Source organism: Gracilinanus agilis, chromosome 4 (genome assembly GCF_016433145.1).
Source record: "Gracilinanus agilis isolate LMUSP501 chromosome 4, AgileGrace, whole genome shotgun sequence".
Classification (NCBI taxonomy): Eukaryota; Metazoa; Chordata; class Mammalia; order Didelphimorphia; family Didelphidae; genus Gracilinanus; species Gracilinanus agilis.
In genome coordinates, this window is record NC_058133.1 from 457137373 (window position 1) to 457151672 (window position 14300).

Here is a 14300-nt window from a genome sequence, read left to right on the forward strand (position 1 = left end):
AAATTACTTGTGATTATCTGTAATAAATGGTAAGAATGAACCCCTTTTCAGGAGCTTTTAAAAAAAATCTAAGAATGACATAGGATGAAATACTCTACAATAGAATCAAAATAGAGTAATAGAAGAAAATTGCATTAACGAGGGAAAGAAACTTGAATAATAGTTTCTAAGGAAGACTGAACCACTAAAAACAATTAGGTTTGAAAGTAATGATATGTTGAGACTCAATCTGAGTTACTTGGTATATTCAATACATATTGAGAAAAATTAAGTGTCATTTCGTTTACTAACATTTATTCAAGAAAATTCTCATTCAACAGGATTCATAAGAAAAACTGAATCTATATGAAACAGGATTGTGCAAAAAGGAAGGAAGAAAGGAAGGAAGGAAGGAAGGAAGGAAGGAAGGAAGGGAAAATAAATTAATAGCAGGACACCAAAGTTTCTCAAATATTTCAACTTAATGATTTCATGTAAGAATATCTCCAGGCAACTGAATCAGTGAGAGAGGAAGGACTTGACTTCCTCTGCTCTCTCTCTTTAATGCTACTTTGAAGAAATTGCCCTCAGAGCATGTTTATTTCTATCTGTGTTGCTTGTCCTCAGTTTCAGGAGCTAGAGGGGATCCCCTCAGGACTCTGTGGGAGGACTTTGTGAATTGTTCCTTATTCTCTGAAACTACAAAGCTGTATTTGGAGATAATTGATTTTCATCTGTACATTTGGGATTGCCTATGACATTTGAGTCTTTACTGTATGGCACTGGGACAAACAAGTGAATGGACATTGCTTGTGTCTCCTTAGAAATCATAAAGAACTTTACTGAATTTGGGACAAGGGCTATGGCGGAAAAAGGGAGTTAAAAGATATATCCTTGCCTATTTGCCAAGAATGGCAAATTTCAAACAGGGAGAAAATGTATAATGCAAATTTTTGTGGATTTCTAACCCAGTTCTAACATGGAAATGTCCTTGAAAGAGCTTCTGAGCATTACTTAACATGAGACCTGCAGCATCCTCTAACACATGGATGGGCAACCTCCTTTAATTGGCTGCTTGCATCTTTAGAAGTGGTGAGACTGGGTCATTTACTTTTCTGCCATCTTTCCACTGTGCTCTTTTGGGTGACTCTTATCTGTTGTACCCAGCATGGATGCCATGCATTAAATCAGTGAAAATGAAGGCCTTGCCTTGCCCTGCTTATCACTCTTTTACCCCAGCTCACAGAAATGAGTCAAAGAGTGTTTGCTGTATCTTATTTCAGGTACTGATGGGCCAAACCTGTTATTTGAGCCATAGTGACCTTAGAACCTGGATTATATGCAAGATGGTATAACCAACTAGTCTGGCATGGAAGTCTAGGGTACCTGGGACTTGAGCCTGAACAGGATTTTGGACTTAGAACTAAGCCTGGGCTCTATGGGAATTGAGATAAGTTATGAACTTAATCCCTTCCCCTTCCCAAAGATGAAGATATAAAGGGAGATGGGGATGATGCCTCCCTTGGGTTAAGGGTAACAACCTTGTACATTTGCTATTATACTTTTTGAAGTAAATATTTCTGAGTTACCTAAGGTTTGCAAAACACATACTTTACCTACTCTTTAAAGTACTCTACCTCTCTGGGGCTCTCATTTTCCTCTATAAAACAAGGGGAATAGACTAGATGATCTGGTAGGTTCCTTCTAGTTTCAAAGTTTTGTGATTTTCTTGATATGGTTCTGAATCCAATCTTGATTTGTGCTCTCTCTCTCTCTCTCTCTCTCTCTACACACACACACACACACACACACACACACACACTGTTTACACATAGTAAGGACCAAAAAATTCTTCTTATATGTTTTCAAATATTGAACAATGACATATTGAATGAACAAAAAGAGTAAATCAAAGGAAGTTTGTTCATTATGGGTCACAGTGACATTCATTTATTTTCTAACTAATCTGATTTCTAATTTACTTAATAAATTAATTAGTAAATTGTTAATTTACTAATTATAAAATTAATTAGTGATTGATTCACTTATTAATTTACTTTCTAATCAGCATCCTTATAAAGTATAAAATAGTAAAAATGTACCGGCTGCTGGGCTTCTTCAGCTTTCATCAAGTCTTCATAGACTTCTCCCCCTTCATCTTCTCCATAAACACAGTCATACAAGTCCTCCTCATCATCTGCACGAGTTTCACTGAAATGAAGGGAAATTATTAGAAAGGTCAATCTCTAGTATGCAAAACATTTCATGAAACACTGAAATAACTCCCACTGTATCTTTTTTTTAAAACCATCAATTAGAAGAGGAAGTAAAACAGAATGAATGGTAGGAGCTATAGTCTAGGAGTCAGGGAGCCCAGGTTCACTCATTCATGAACTCAAGTAGAGTTTGTATCCTGATGCCACTGCAACAAGGTGGGGTGATGTTGAATGAATCATTGAATCCCTAAATCCACTGAATTCCTCTTTGGACTTCAATTTTAAGAAAGGGAACAATGGATAACTCATAAGACTATTGTAAAGCCACAACAAATGGTACCTTCTCTCATATCTATGAAATTATGACATAATAATAATAATGATAATAGTTAGCATGTATATAATTCTTCAAGCTTTGCAAAATGCTTTAAAAATATTGTTCCATTTTATCCTCACAACAACCTTAGAAGGTAGGTGCTATTATTACCCCCCACTTTGTGGATAAAGAAACTAAGGCAAATGACACAGCTAGTAAGGGACTAAGCATTATATTCTCTGAATTACACCAAAAAGAATTACTATCCATATATAAGGTACTAGTACTGCTGTTAAAAGAAATCTATAAAGAGTTAGTCTAATCCCTTGTGTTTTCTCTGGGCAGGAGGATGGGTAAACTATCCCCAACAGCTGAAAGTCTATGCTATGTTTTAAAGAACACTAGAAACTGGTGATCCAGTCAATGCTGAACCTTCACAGTACAGAAATTCTCTCTTATATTTACTCAAAATACCTCATGTTCAAAACTATAATTTCATCAGCATCAGGAACACCTGGTGTGCAAATACCCAGTCTCCCACCACAGATAAAGATCAATAATTTCTCCTCAATTTATAATCTTACAGAGTTGCCTGGAAGCAGCAAAAGCTTAAATGATTTGCTCATATTCACATGGGTTGTGGTGGTTGTTGAATCATGTCCAACTCTTCCTGATCCCATTTGGAGTTTTTTTTTTTTTTTTGTGAAGATACTCAAGTGGTTTGCCATTTCCTGCTCCAGTTCATTTTACAGATAAGGAACTTGAGATAAACAGGGTTAAGTGATTTGCCCAGGGTAACACAGCTAGTAAATGTGTGAGGCTAGATTTGAATTCACAAAGATGAGTATTCCTGATTACAAACCCAGAGCTCTATTCACTGCACCACCTCAGTGGTCTTGTTCATATAGAAAGTATCAGAAGCAGACTTAAAAGAAAGGTCTTCCTCACACCAAGATTGGCCATCTATCTACTTCATCATGATGCCTCTAAGTCAGTGATGGTGAACCTTTTAGAGACTGAGTGCCCAAAATGCAACCCTCATGCACATGTGAGCCCCTGCCTTACCCCAAACAGGGGAGGAAGGATGCACTCCAGAGGGGTGGGTGATGAGAGAAATGTCCTCAGGTGCACATGGAAAAGGGGAGGGGAGCAGCCCCCTCTGACCTTCTCTGGTACACATGCCATAAGTTCACCAACATGGCACTAGGTCAAGGTTACACAGCTAGTGAATGACAAGTCAAGTCAAGCCTTGAACCTATATGGTCTGACTCCGAGATATAACATCTATCCACTAGACCAGGATGCCACTCATATTCTCCTTTTTTCAGATCTGCATGAAGTCTTTCTTGGCCCTCCTTGATGGTAATGTCTTCCCTGTGAGAATATCTCCAATTTATAATATATAAATCTTCTCTATACATTTTGTACCTGGAATCTCCTACCCTGACAAAAGCAGGTCTACACTCCTATCCCATCATCATTATACATACATTCAAAAGTAAATATTATTTTCTTTCATATTGACCATTTTGGATTATCTACAAGTCTGTTCTTTTCTACAGCTCAAGAAATCGAACTAATTTTTTAAGAAGAAAAAAATTTCTATCTCCCCCCCAAAATTTTCTATCTCCCAAAAAGAATCACTCTAATGTGATATGGATACTATTTAAAAACATCCATAAAAAACTATTTTAATCCCTTATACTTTCTTTGAGCAGGAGAATGAGTAAGCTATCCCCAATAGTTGAGAATCTGCTCTACCTTTTATTTATTTATTTTTTAAGCCCTTACCTTCTGTCTAAGAAGCCATACTAAGTATCACTTCCAAGGTAGAAGAGAAGTAAGGGCTAGGCAATGGAGGTTAAGTGATTTGCCCCGGTTCACACAGCTAGAAAGTATCTGAGGTCAAATTTGAACCCAGAACTTCCCATCTTGGCTTAGATCTCTGTCCACTGAGCCACCTAGCTGCTCCTCTAGTCTTATCTTTTAAAGACGCCTAGAGATCACTCTGGTGATTCAGTCAATGTTGAACTTTCACAGAACAGAAATTTTATCTTATATTTAATCTAAATAAAAGTTTGTGTTTGCTTGTTTGCATATTATACCCCATAAGACTGTAAACTCCTTGAAATTAAGGACTTTTTTTTTTACTTTCTTGTATTCCAACACTTGGTACAGTACCTAGAATGTATTAAGTACAAATGTTTGTTGATAATTGTAATGGAAAATGATAGAGCTTAGATTCATAATCCTATTGGTACAGGGAACTACTGAATAAGAAAGCTCCCTCTAGTAATGCAGCCTGGCACCATCTTAATAATTTATAGCCTACTTTAAAAGAATGCCTATCCTTTTACCCAGCCATACTACTGCTGGGTTTGTAACCCAAAGAGATTATCCACATCTAAAGAAAGAACTGTGGAAACAGAAACCATTAGAAAAATATATTATTGAAAACGTAGTTTGATGGGGCTATGATTAGGATTTTGATGTTAAATCTACAAATATGAATAATATGGAAATAGGTTTTGAACAATGATACACCCAGTGAAAGTATAACCCAGTGGAGGTGCTTGTTGGCTTCAGGATGAGAGAGGAAAGATTGGGAGGGGGTGGGGATCATGAATCATGTAACCATGGAAATATATTCTAAATAAAAAAAGGAAAAAAATAATAATTTATATTCTAAGAAAGTTAATTAGAGCCCTGAAAAGTTAAGTGACTTGCCCAAGATCACACAACCAGTATATTTCAAAGGTAGATTTTGGTCTCAACTCTGTTTGATTTCAAGGCTAGTTTTCTATCCATTAAGCAACCCTGCCTCTCATATTATCCTGTAAGTTCATTTCTTTCAATTTTTTCTCACTGAAGTTGGATGTTGCTATTCCCTTGGAGTTCTGTGACTAATGTTTTTTTCCACCATATGATAATATTTTATTTTGCAATTTTATTTTCCATTTTATTTTTTTATTGATTAAGAAAATTTTTCCATGGTTACATGATCCATGTTCTTTCCCTTCCCCCTTCTTGCCCCCCTCCCATAGCCAACACGCAATTCCACTGGGCTTTACATGTGTGACTGGTGTTTTAAAATTTGAATAAATCATCAGATAATTGAGATAAATTTAGTTTAGACTACTGCTGCCAAAACAACATTAATATAGCCCCTGAAATGAACCTCAGTTCGTCAAAGAGATCCCTCAGTCACTGCCTTGGGGCTAGACACCACATCATAAAGTTGATACTTATAAAAAGAAAGCACAGTAACGTTCATAAATGGGAACATTTTGCGACCTAGGTGTGTTTGTATTAGTTGGTTCATACAAGAGCCTCTGTGAATGTCGGTAGGTGGGTGTAGCCAGAGAGGTAGTGGTTTGGAGAAGAGTTGCTTGGGAAGAGGGAAAGGGTAATTTAAGGAAAAAGGAATGATTGTTGGGAGGAATTTCTGAGGGAAAATTTTTCTGGGGTCTAACTATTCCAAGAGCAATTATAGATGATCTAACAGAAGAGCTGTTATTCAATAAGATAAGCTCAGGACCCAACATCTTTCTCCTATACTTTTCCTTTTCTGAAACAGGAACTTGCCAGCTCTCTCCATACCCCTAGATGGATGGATACTTCCTTAGGACAAGTGCATGGGGTTTCTTCCCTAAATGCATCTGAGAAATTCAATTATTTTTGGTTAACTGGGAATGAGTTGACTTTAACACTAGATACAATTGTTCAATAGTGTACTAGAGAGATTTTTTCTTCTAAAAATAATTATCTTTTGATTAATTGAACTAATAGAAAGGAACAGAGTTGTAGATAATCCAAAATGACCAATATGAAAGAAAATAACATAATATTTACCTTTGAATGTGTTTATAATGATGATGGAGTAAGAATATAGGCATGTGATTTTTTTCAGGGTAGAAAATTTCAGGCGTGAAAACTCCTTCCAGAGATACAGATCAACAATACTTGTACAATTGAGAATGTTAGAAAGGTGCTTTGGGGCACTGGGGGCAGCTACATTGTACATTGGATAGAACGCTGGAAGGAAGACTCATCTTTTCAAACACAAATCTGGTCTCAGACACTTACTAGCTATATGACCCTGGGCAAGTCACTTAACCCTGTTTGCTTCAGTTTCTTCATCTGTAAATTGAGCTAGAAAAGGAAATAGTAAACTACCTTAGTATATTTGGCAAGGAAACTCCAAATAGACAAAACTTACCCAACTGAACAACAACAACTTAGGGCAGTAATATGTGGTTGGAATGGCTTGCCATGGTTGGTAATGTCAAAAGTAGGACCTAAATCTAGGTCTTACTGGCTCATAGGCTAGACTTCTACTTACTCTTCCAAATTGCTTCTGGGTTATAATAATAATAAGAACATTTTCATAGTATTTTAACATTTACAAAAGACTTTATGACATTATTTTATTTGATAATGACTGCAAAGAGGCTACTATTGATGTTATTATCACTGTTTTTAACAGACAAAGAAAATAATAGTCAGAGAGGTTGACTGCATTGTCTATGGTGACACGGCCAGTAAGGGAATGGTATGATTTGAGCCAAAGACTCCCAATTCACATCCAGAATTCTTCCATCCATGCATCTTTGAGTAATAGCTATGCCTTTATACTATGCCTTAAAGTTCACAAAACCCTATATAGAGACAGACAGATGGGCAGGCAGATGGATGACCAGATAGATGGATGGATATCATATCATAACAACAAACCCTGGAAGGTAGGTGTTATTATTACTACTCTATAATAGATGAGGAGTGACTTGTCCAGGGCCTCAGAGCTAGTAAGTGCCTGAAATGATCTCAGTTCTTACTGGCTAAAACCCATTTTTCTATCCAGTGCAACATCAAGCTGCCTACCAAGGCCAAGTTTTACTTATATTTGGATAAAGGTATATCTGAGTCCCAGGGAAGTAATTTAAAACAAACCCTAATTGTCAGGGCTTTCTTAACTCAGAAAAAGCTGCAATGCTGTCTAGTTCTACCATCCTACCTTGCCCAGTCATCCCTGAAATCGACTTTATGTCAAGTTTGGATCTGCTTTTCTTTTTGTTTGTTTTTTTCACAGTAGTTCAAGGTCTTACTTCTCTGAAACTTTCCATGGAAAAGGGGAGCTGGTTGAGTGTACTTCAAAGTACTGCTCTGTGTACAAAATAAATAGACAGAATTGAGTGCCAACAGAAACAGAATTAAGCTAGTCGAGTGGCAGGATGAGAAAACAGGAAGAGGGCAAGAGACTTAAGGATGAAAAGGGCAAAGCATGAGTGAGACACAGTGGAGTGCTTGAGAGGTCCACACAGTAGGGGCTAGATAATAGATGTTGTCAATCCATGGAAAATCAAAATTGCTACAGATATTTAAAAAAAAAAAACAAACCTGGGCAATTAATTGTAAGCTAGGAACCTGAAGTGTATGATTTCACACAGGTAAGAGCTTTGGCATGGTGCTTTGGAAAGAATTCTAGTCTAGGCATCAGGCTCTGATAGTTACTTAAAACTGGACAGATCGATTCGAATCCACAAATCTTTGTTATCTAGTTACTATGTGCTAGGCACGTGAGCCTCTGTTTCTTCATTGGTAAAATTAAGAATAATAACCCTTTCACTTCTTAACTCCTGGGATGGTTGTAAGAATGGTGACCCGTGTCCCAACCCTTTCCCCATTCCACTCCGTCTTTCACTCAGCTGTCAAACTCTTCCTCCTTAAGTACAGGTTTGACCATGTCACCCTACCCCATTCATTATACTCCATTGGCTCAGGATCAAGTATCAGATACTCTTTGGCTTTGAACCCTTACATAACCTGACTTCTTCTTACCTTTCAAGCCTTCTTAGATCTTACCCTCCTCCCTCCCCTCATATCCTCTGTGATCCAGTGTGATACGTGGAAGTGTGGGAAGAAAGAAATGAATCAGAGTGAAGATACAGAGTTGATGGAATGAAGAGAACCAGGAAGGGAAGAGGAGGACCTCAGAATCCTGGGGTAGAATTCTGAAAAAGTAGCACATTCATTAGAGTCCTAGTAAAAGTCACAGATGTTATCAGAGTCAGGTACAGGTGCCAGGCATGACCTAGCTACCTAGGTGAAGCTAATGCTCAGCACAGGCAACTAAGCAGTTCTCTGGTCACGGTCTCTGGTCATTCTTGTTTGAGACTTCTCCAAGTGTTGAATCAGAGTATGAGATCAAAAGATGTTCTGGAAATGGCTAGTTTCTCTCAAGAACCAGTTGAAGGTCAATAGGAGGCAAAAGCTGGGTTTTGGAGATGTTTCCTTCTCCAGAGTTCAAACCCAACTCCTTGATGGCAGTTACTTTTCTCAAAATTCTACCCCAGGATTCTGAGATTCTCCCCTGCCCTTCCTGGTTCTTTTCATTCTATCAACTCTGTATTTTCACTCTAGTTCATTTCTTTCTTCCCAAATTTCCACTTATCAAGTGACACTGACTTCTTTGCTGTTTCATACACAAGATTCCATACCCCAACTCTTAGCCTTTTCACTGGATGTACTCCATGGCTAGAACTCGCAGTTCCTTTATATCAACCTCCAAATTTCCCTGGCTTCCTAAAATCCCACCTTCTACAGAAAGCCTTTCTCATTCCCCCTAAATTTTAGTAACTCCTCTATGAGATTATCTCTAATTTATCCTGTGCATATATTGTTTGTATGTGGCTGTTTGCATGTTGTTACCCCCATTAGGCTCTGAACTCTTCCAGAGCAGGGAATGTGTTTGGTGATCTTTGTATCCTCCAAGTTTAGCAGTGTCTGGTACTTCATAGCCACTTAACAAATATGTGTTGACTAACTTGACTTAAAGCAATATATAAAGTCAGGTATCAAAGATGGCGGCAATAAGAGGTGGATAAAGATCTGGACCTGGAATAAGTAAGATTCAGAATTCAAATCCTGATTCAGCTACTTCCTAGCTATGCCCCAGGTAAATAACTATGTCTGTTTCTTGATTTATAAAATAAGGAAATAACAGCAATTTCTTTATACACTTGTAACAAATATTAAATGAAATAATATATGTAAAGCACTTTCCAAACATTAAAGTATTATGTAAATCCTAATAATTATTATTATTGGGGTCTGGAAGAATTAAATTCAAACCCTGCCTCTGATACCTACTGGCTGTGTGACTAAGGGCAAGTCATTTAACCACTCAATAAACTAAGTGACTTTCTAAGATCCATAAAGAAGGTGTTGACTTGTAATGCTAAAGGGATTTTCTTCATTTGAGAGGTCATCCTCATATTAATGATATCTCACTTTTGTCCCTAACTCAATCCCTATAAAGTCAACTATTACTATTTCTGTGATAATCTAACATTTCAAAGCAACATGACCATAGATTCCCTCAGTATTTTCTATAACTTAGTTAAGTATCTATTGTAATATCTCTTCTAACTTTAGGCTCTGATACGCAAAGAAGAGTTCTGCCTTCCCTCACCAAAAAAAAAAAAAAAAAAAAAAAAAAAATTAGCGACCAACTTATTAAAGCACTAGGAACAACACATTGTTTCTAACCATTTCCTTTAAATGACAATAAATCAATCCAATAGCCCCATGATGGGATTACCATTCACTTCATTGGATGCCTAAATTGTTCTCTTGCTCGGCATCCCTTGTAAATTTGTGGGGTTGTTGGAAGGAAAGGTGAGGATAAGACCTGACAAATTTGCTTCAAAATGTAAAAATTATTTTTAAACGGTGCTACATTTATAAATCTTGTCATTAAAAAATAAGAAAAATGACAATGAAATTAAGGTATTACAATATAACTTCTCACTTCTCCACTCCCGCATCCAGTCACCAAATGTCAGGGGAAGAGGAAAGGACCATAGTCAAGAATATGGGAAATCAGGAGATCCATCAAATCCTGCCCCAAACACCAGCTATGTAACCATGGTAAAGTCTCTTAAATTCTCAGATCCTCAGATTCCTCATCTGGAAAATGGGAATACTGATACTTGAGTTAGTCATTAATTGGATCAAAAGATAAAAGTAAAAGAGACTGCAGAGAACATCTAGCTGAACTTTCACATTTTACAGAAGATAAAAGTGATGCTTGGAAAGACTGCAATTTATCTAAGACTGCAGAGTTAATAAGCATTAGAGGTAAGACATACGTAGGGCCTCTGACTCTAGAACCATTGTCCTTTCTCCTGTACCACATGGACTACTTTCAAAGGATTATTGTAAAGAAAATGCTTTATGAAGCTTAAAATATTATAGAAAATGTGAACCATTATTGATTATCATATGATTAGTCAGGGATACTGTAGATTGAACATTATTTCATCACACCTCCCTTTGAAGTACATCTTGTAAATTTCCTCATTCTAATTGTTAAAAACAGATAATTGATACCTATCCAATTGGCCAATATGACAGAAAAGGAAAATGATAAAAGTGGAAGGGAAAGTGGGGAGATTGGGTTACTAATGCACTGTTGGTATAGCTGTGAACTGATCCAATCCTTCTGGAAAGCAATTTAGAACTATGCCCAAAAGGTTTTAAAACTGTGCATACCCCTTGATTCAGCAATACCACTATTAGGGCTATTTCCCAAAGAGATAAAAAGGGGTATAGAGGGGGAAGGACCTATTTGTACAAAAATATTTATGGCAATTCCTTTTGTCATTGTAAAGAATTGGAAATCAAAAGGATATCCATCAATTGGGTAATAGCTAAACAAGTTGTGGCATATGCTTGTAATGGAATACTATTATGCCTTAAGAAATGACAAACAGGATGACTAGAAAAACTTGAAAGACTTGCATGAACTGATGCAAAGTGAAATGAGCAGAATCAGAAAACATTATATATACAATAACAGTAATATTGTATGACAAACAACTGTGAATGACCTAACTATTCTCAACAATACAATAATCCAAGATTCCCAAAGACTCATGATGAAAAATATCATGCAACTCCAGAGAAAGAACTGATGGAGTCTGAATGTAGCCCAACTATACTCTATTTCACTTACTTTCCTCTTTTTTTTAAATTTTTGTTCAAGATGTCTTCTCCACAAAATTGCTAATATGGAAAATGTTTATATAATTGCAAATGTAAAATCCATATCCAATGGTTTACTGTCTCAGCGAGGGATGAGGTGAACGAGTATGGAAGGGAAAATTTGGAACTCAGAATTTTTAAAAATGAATGATATGTGTAAAACCCAGTGGAATTGTGCGTCAGCCAAGAGAGGTGAGGAGGATTGGGGGGAGGGAAAGAACATGAAATATGTAACTAGGAGAAAATATTCAAAATAAAAAAAGAATTTCAAAAAAAAGAAGCCAAAAAATGAATGCTAAAATTTTAATTGTAGAAAAAATAAAATATTATCACGCCAAAAAGCCAAGTAATCCTCCATTAACTTCTTTAAAAAGATATCTCACAGTATTCTTTTCTACACTTCATCTATTCTTCTTTTCATGGATTTTAACAATCACTTTTCAAGTTGTAACCTCACAGTTCTCTAATCTCCTAAAATCCAGTAACAACTTCAGTTACCTACCTGCATGATCACCCATTAGATATTCTCAACACTAGGAACTGTTCTGATTCCAAGATTTTTCAACTTTAAAACTCATTCCATGAACATAATTTCCTCCTCTTCTACTTATGGTGGTCAATGCATGAAATGTATAATGCAAGAAGAAAAATTTCTTTTTCTTATATGCCATGACTCAAAACATCTTCAGTGGTTCCCTATTGTCTACCAAATTAAATCTAAACTACTTGAAATCCCACATTCCTTGAAATTCCTAGTGCTTTTAATTTATGCATACCTTTTTATACCCCAGATATTCTCTATTTATTCATTTTTGTGTATGTAATCATTCCTATTAGATTGTAAACTCATGGTGAAAGGGGCAAGGTATGAACCATGTCATAAATCTTTATATTTCTTAATGTATCATGCAAATAGTAGGTTCTCAATAAGAAAATGTTATTTTGGTTAACAGTTAACTTGGTTAATTTGGTTAAATAAATGGTAAACATATTAATAAATAAATGAATCACATACCAATAAAACAACAGGAAAGAAAAGTAGATGACTTTTGATTTTGGTAAATAATAATATCATGTGCCTGGTAAGAAATTTGCCTAAAGGGGACCTAGACATAGACGTATCACTGTCCAGTGATACTCTCCTTGGCTACTTCAGTTCAGAATGATTATATCCTTTCTCTATATATTGTTTTTTTTCTGACAATACCAAATATCTATTCTTTACCTACCTTATAATGGTCTCTATATCTTTGTGGATATTAAGAAATAAATCTTAGGTAGCTTTTTGTTCTCCCCTTTCCTCCCCCAGAAGCTAATATAGTTCTGGGTACCATGCAAAATAGTTTAATTGATCAGTCAGCGTTTGACACTTCTTGGCCATTTATAATTAACCTTGTTCTGTCCAGTGCCACAAGGCATCAGTTTTAAAGTCATGCCACCCTCCTCCAGAAAGCATTTTAAAAAGAAGATCAACAGTGAGCACAAAGAAGGCTGAGTTTTCATGTTGGTTAAAGTTGAACATACTCTATTAAATCAGGAAGGCCTTTGTAGATTTCTTCATCATTGACACTTTCTTCCGTAGGGAATGGTCTGGGGAAAGAAAAAAAAAAGAGTGTAAATGGAAGAAAAAAAGATGGGACATAATTTTTAACAAAATATATAATGTGTGCTATTACTATGTAAGTCAAACACTATTACTGTGGCAAATATTCCTTTAGGCATGCCCCGAGGTACCCACAGTGACTGCTGAGAACTATCTGCTATAAATGTGTATTTAATTTTCCTTATGGAGATCCACAACCTCAGCTCAAGCAACACCATCACAATTACCATAACAATAGCTGTATTTATTCTGCCTAGGTGGTGCAGTAGATTGAGCTCTGAGCCTGGAGTCAGAAAACCTGAATTCAAATTCAGACTCAGACACTTACTTATTGTATGACTCTGACCAAGTCATTTAACCCTTTTTGCTTCAATTTCCTCATCAGTAAAGTGAGTTGGAAAAGGAAATGGCAAACCACTTCAGTATCTTTGCTAAAAAAATCTTAGGTAGGAGTCACTAAGAGTCAGACACACCTGATAACATAACAACAACAACAACTTTATTTATACCATATTTTAGGGTTTATAAAATGCTTTATAAACTATTACCTCATCTGTTCCTCACTGCAACCTTGGGAGGGAGGTGCAATTAGTGTCCTCATTTTACACATGAGGAAACTGAGGCAGCCAGAGGTTAAGTGATTTGTACTATAGAAGACACTTAATAATTACTGTATGGGCTATAGAAACCTCTTAGAACATGTAGGATTTGATTTTAAAAAATGATACCAGAATCCATCAAGACTGATTATAGGAGCACGATCTAGTCCAAACCTCTCATATTATAGATGAAGAAGAAAAATGAAGGGAAGGGAGAGAACAAGTACAAGTACCTGGCTCCTTTGTGCCAGGCGAAATATTATCTCATAATATGAAGAATCGGATACTATAGAGATATCAGGAATTCTAAATCTGGACTCTGTGAACTTTTATAAAGAAACATTTTCATTCCTTTGATATTCTTGACCTTTTATTTTTCAAATGGATTTTGTTATAATCCAAAGAAAGAGCTGATGAATAGGAATAAGTAAGACTTAGTTTTATATATACATATATCTTTTTGCCAAATGATGCCTTCTCTCTAATGAGGGAGAAATGGGAAGAGAGAGATTTAATTGGGTATTTTAATGAAACAAACAAAT

The 14300-nt window shown here is 36.2% G+C and overlaps 1 protein-coding gene across 1 annotated transcript in view; it reads right to left on the bottom strand.

Annotated features, from left to right (window-relative positions):
* Window positions 1–14300, bottom strand: part of VAV3 (vav guanine nucleotide exchange factor 3) — a 482681-nt gene that overhangs the window by 273906 nt on the left and 194475 nt on the right. Inside the window, exons 4-5 of the mRNA XM_044675502.1 lie at window positions 13081–13146; window positions 2082–2190 (exon numbers count right to left, since the gene is read on the bottom strand). Of these exons, the coding sequence (XP_044531437.1) occupies window positions 2082–2190; window positions 13081–13146 (175 nt within the window). The remainder of the gene's footprint in view (window positions 1–2081; window positions 2191–13080; window positions 13147–14300) is intronic.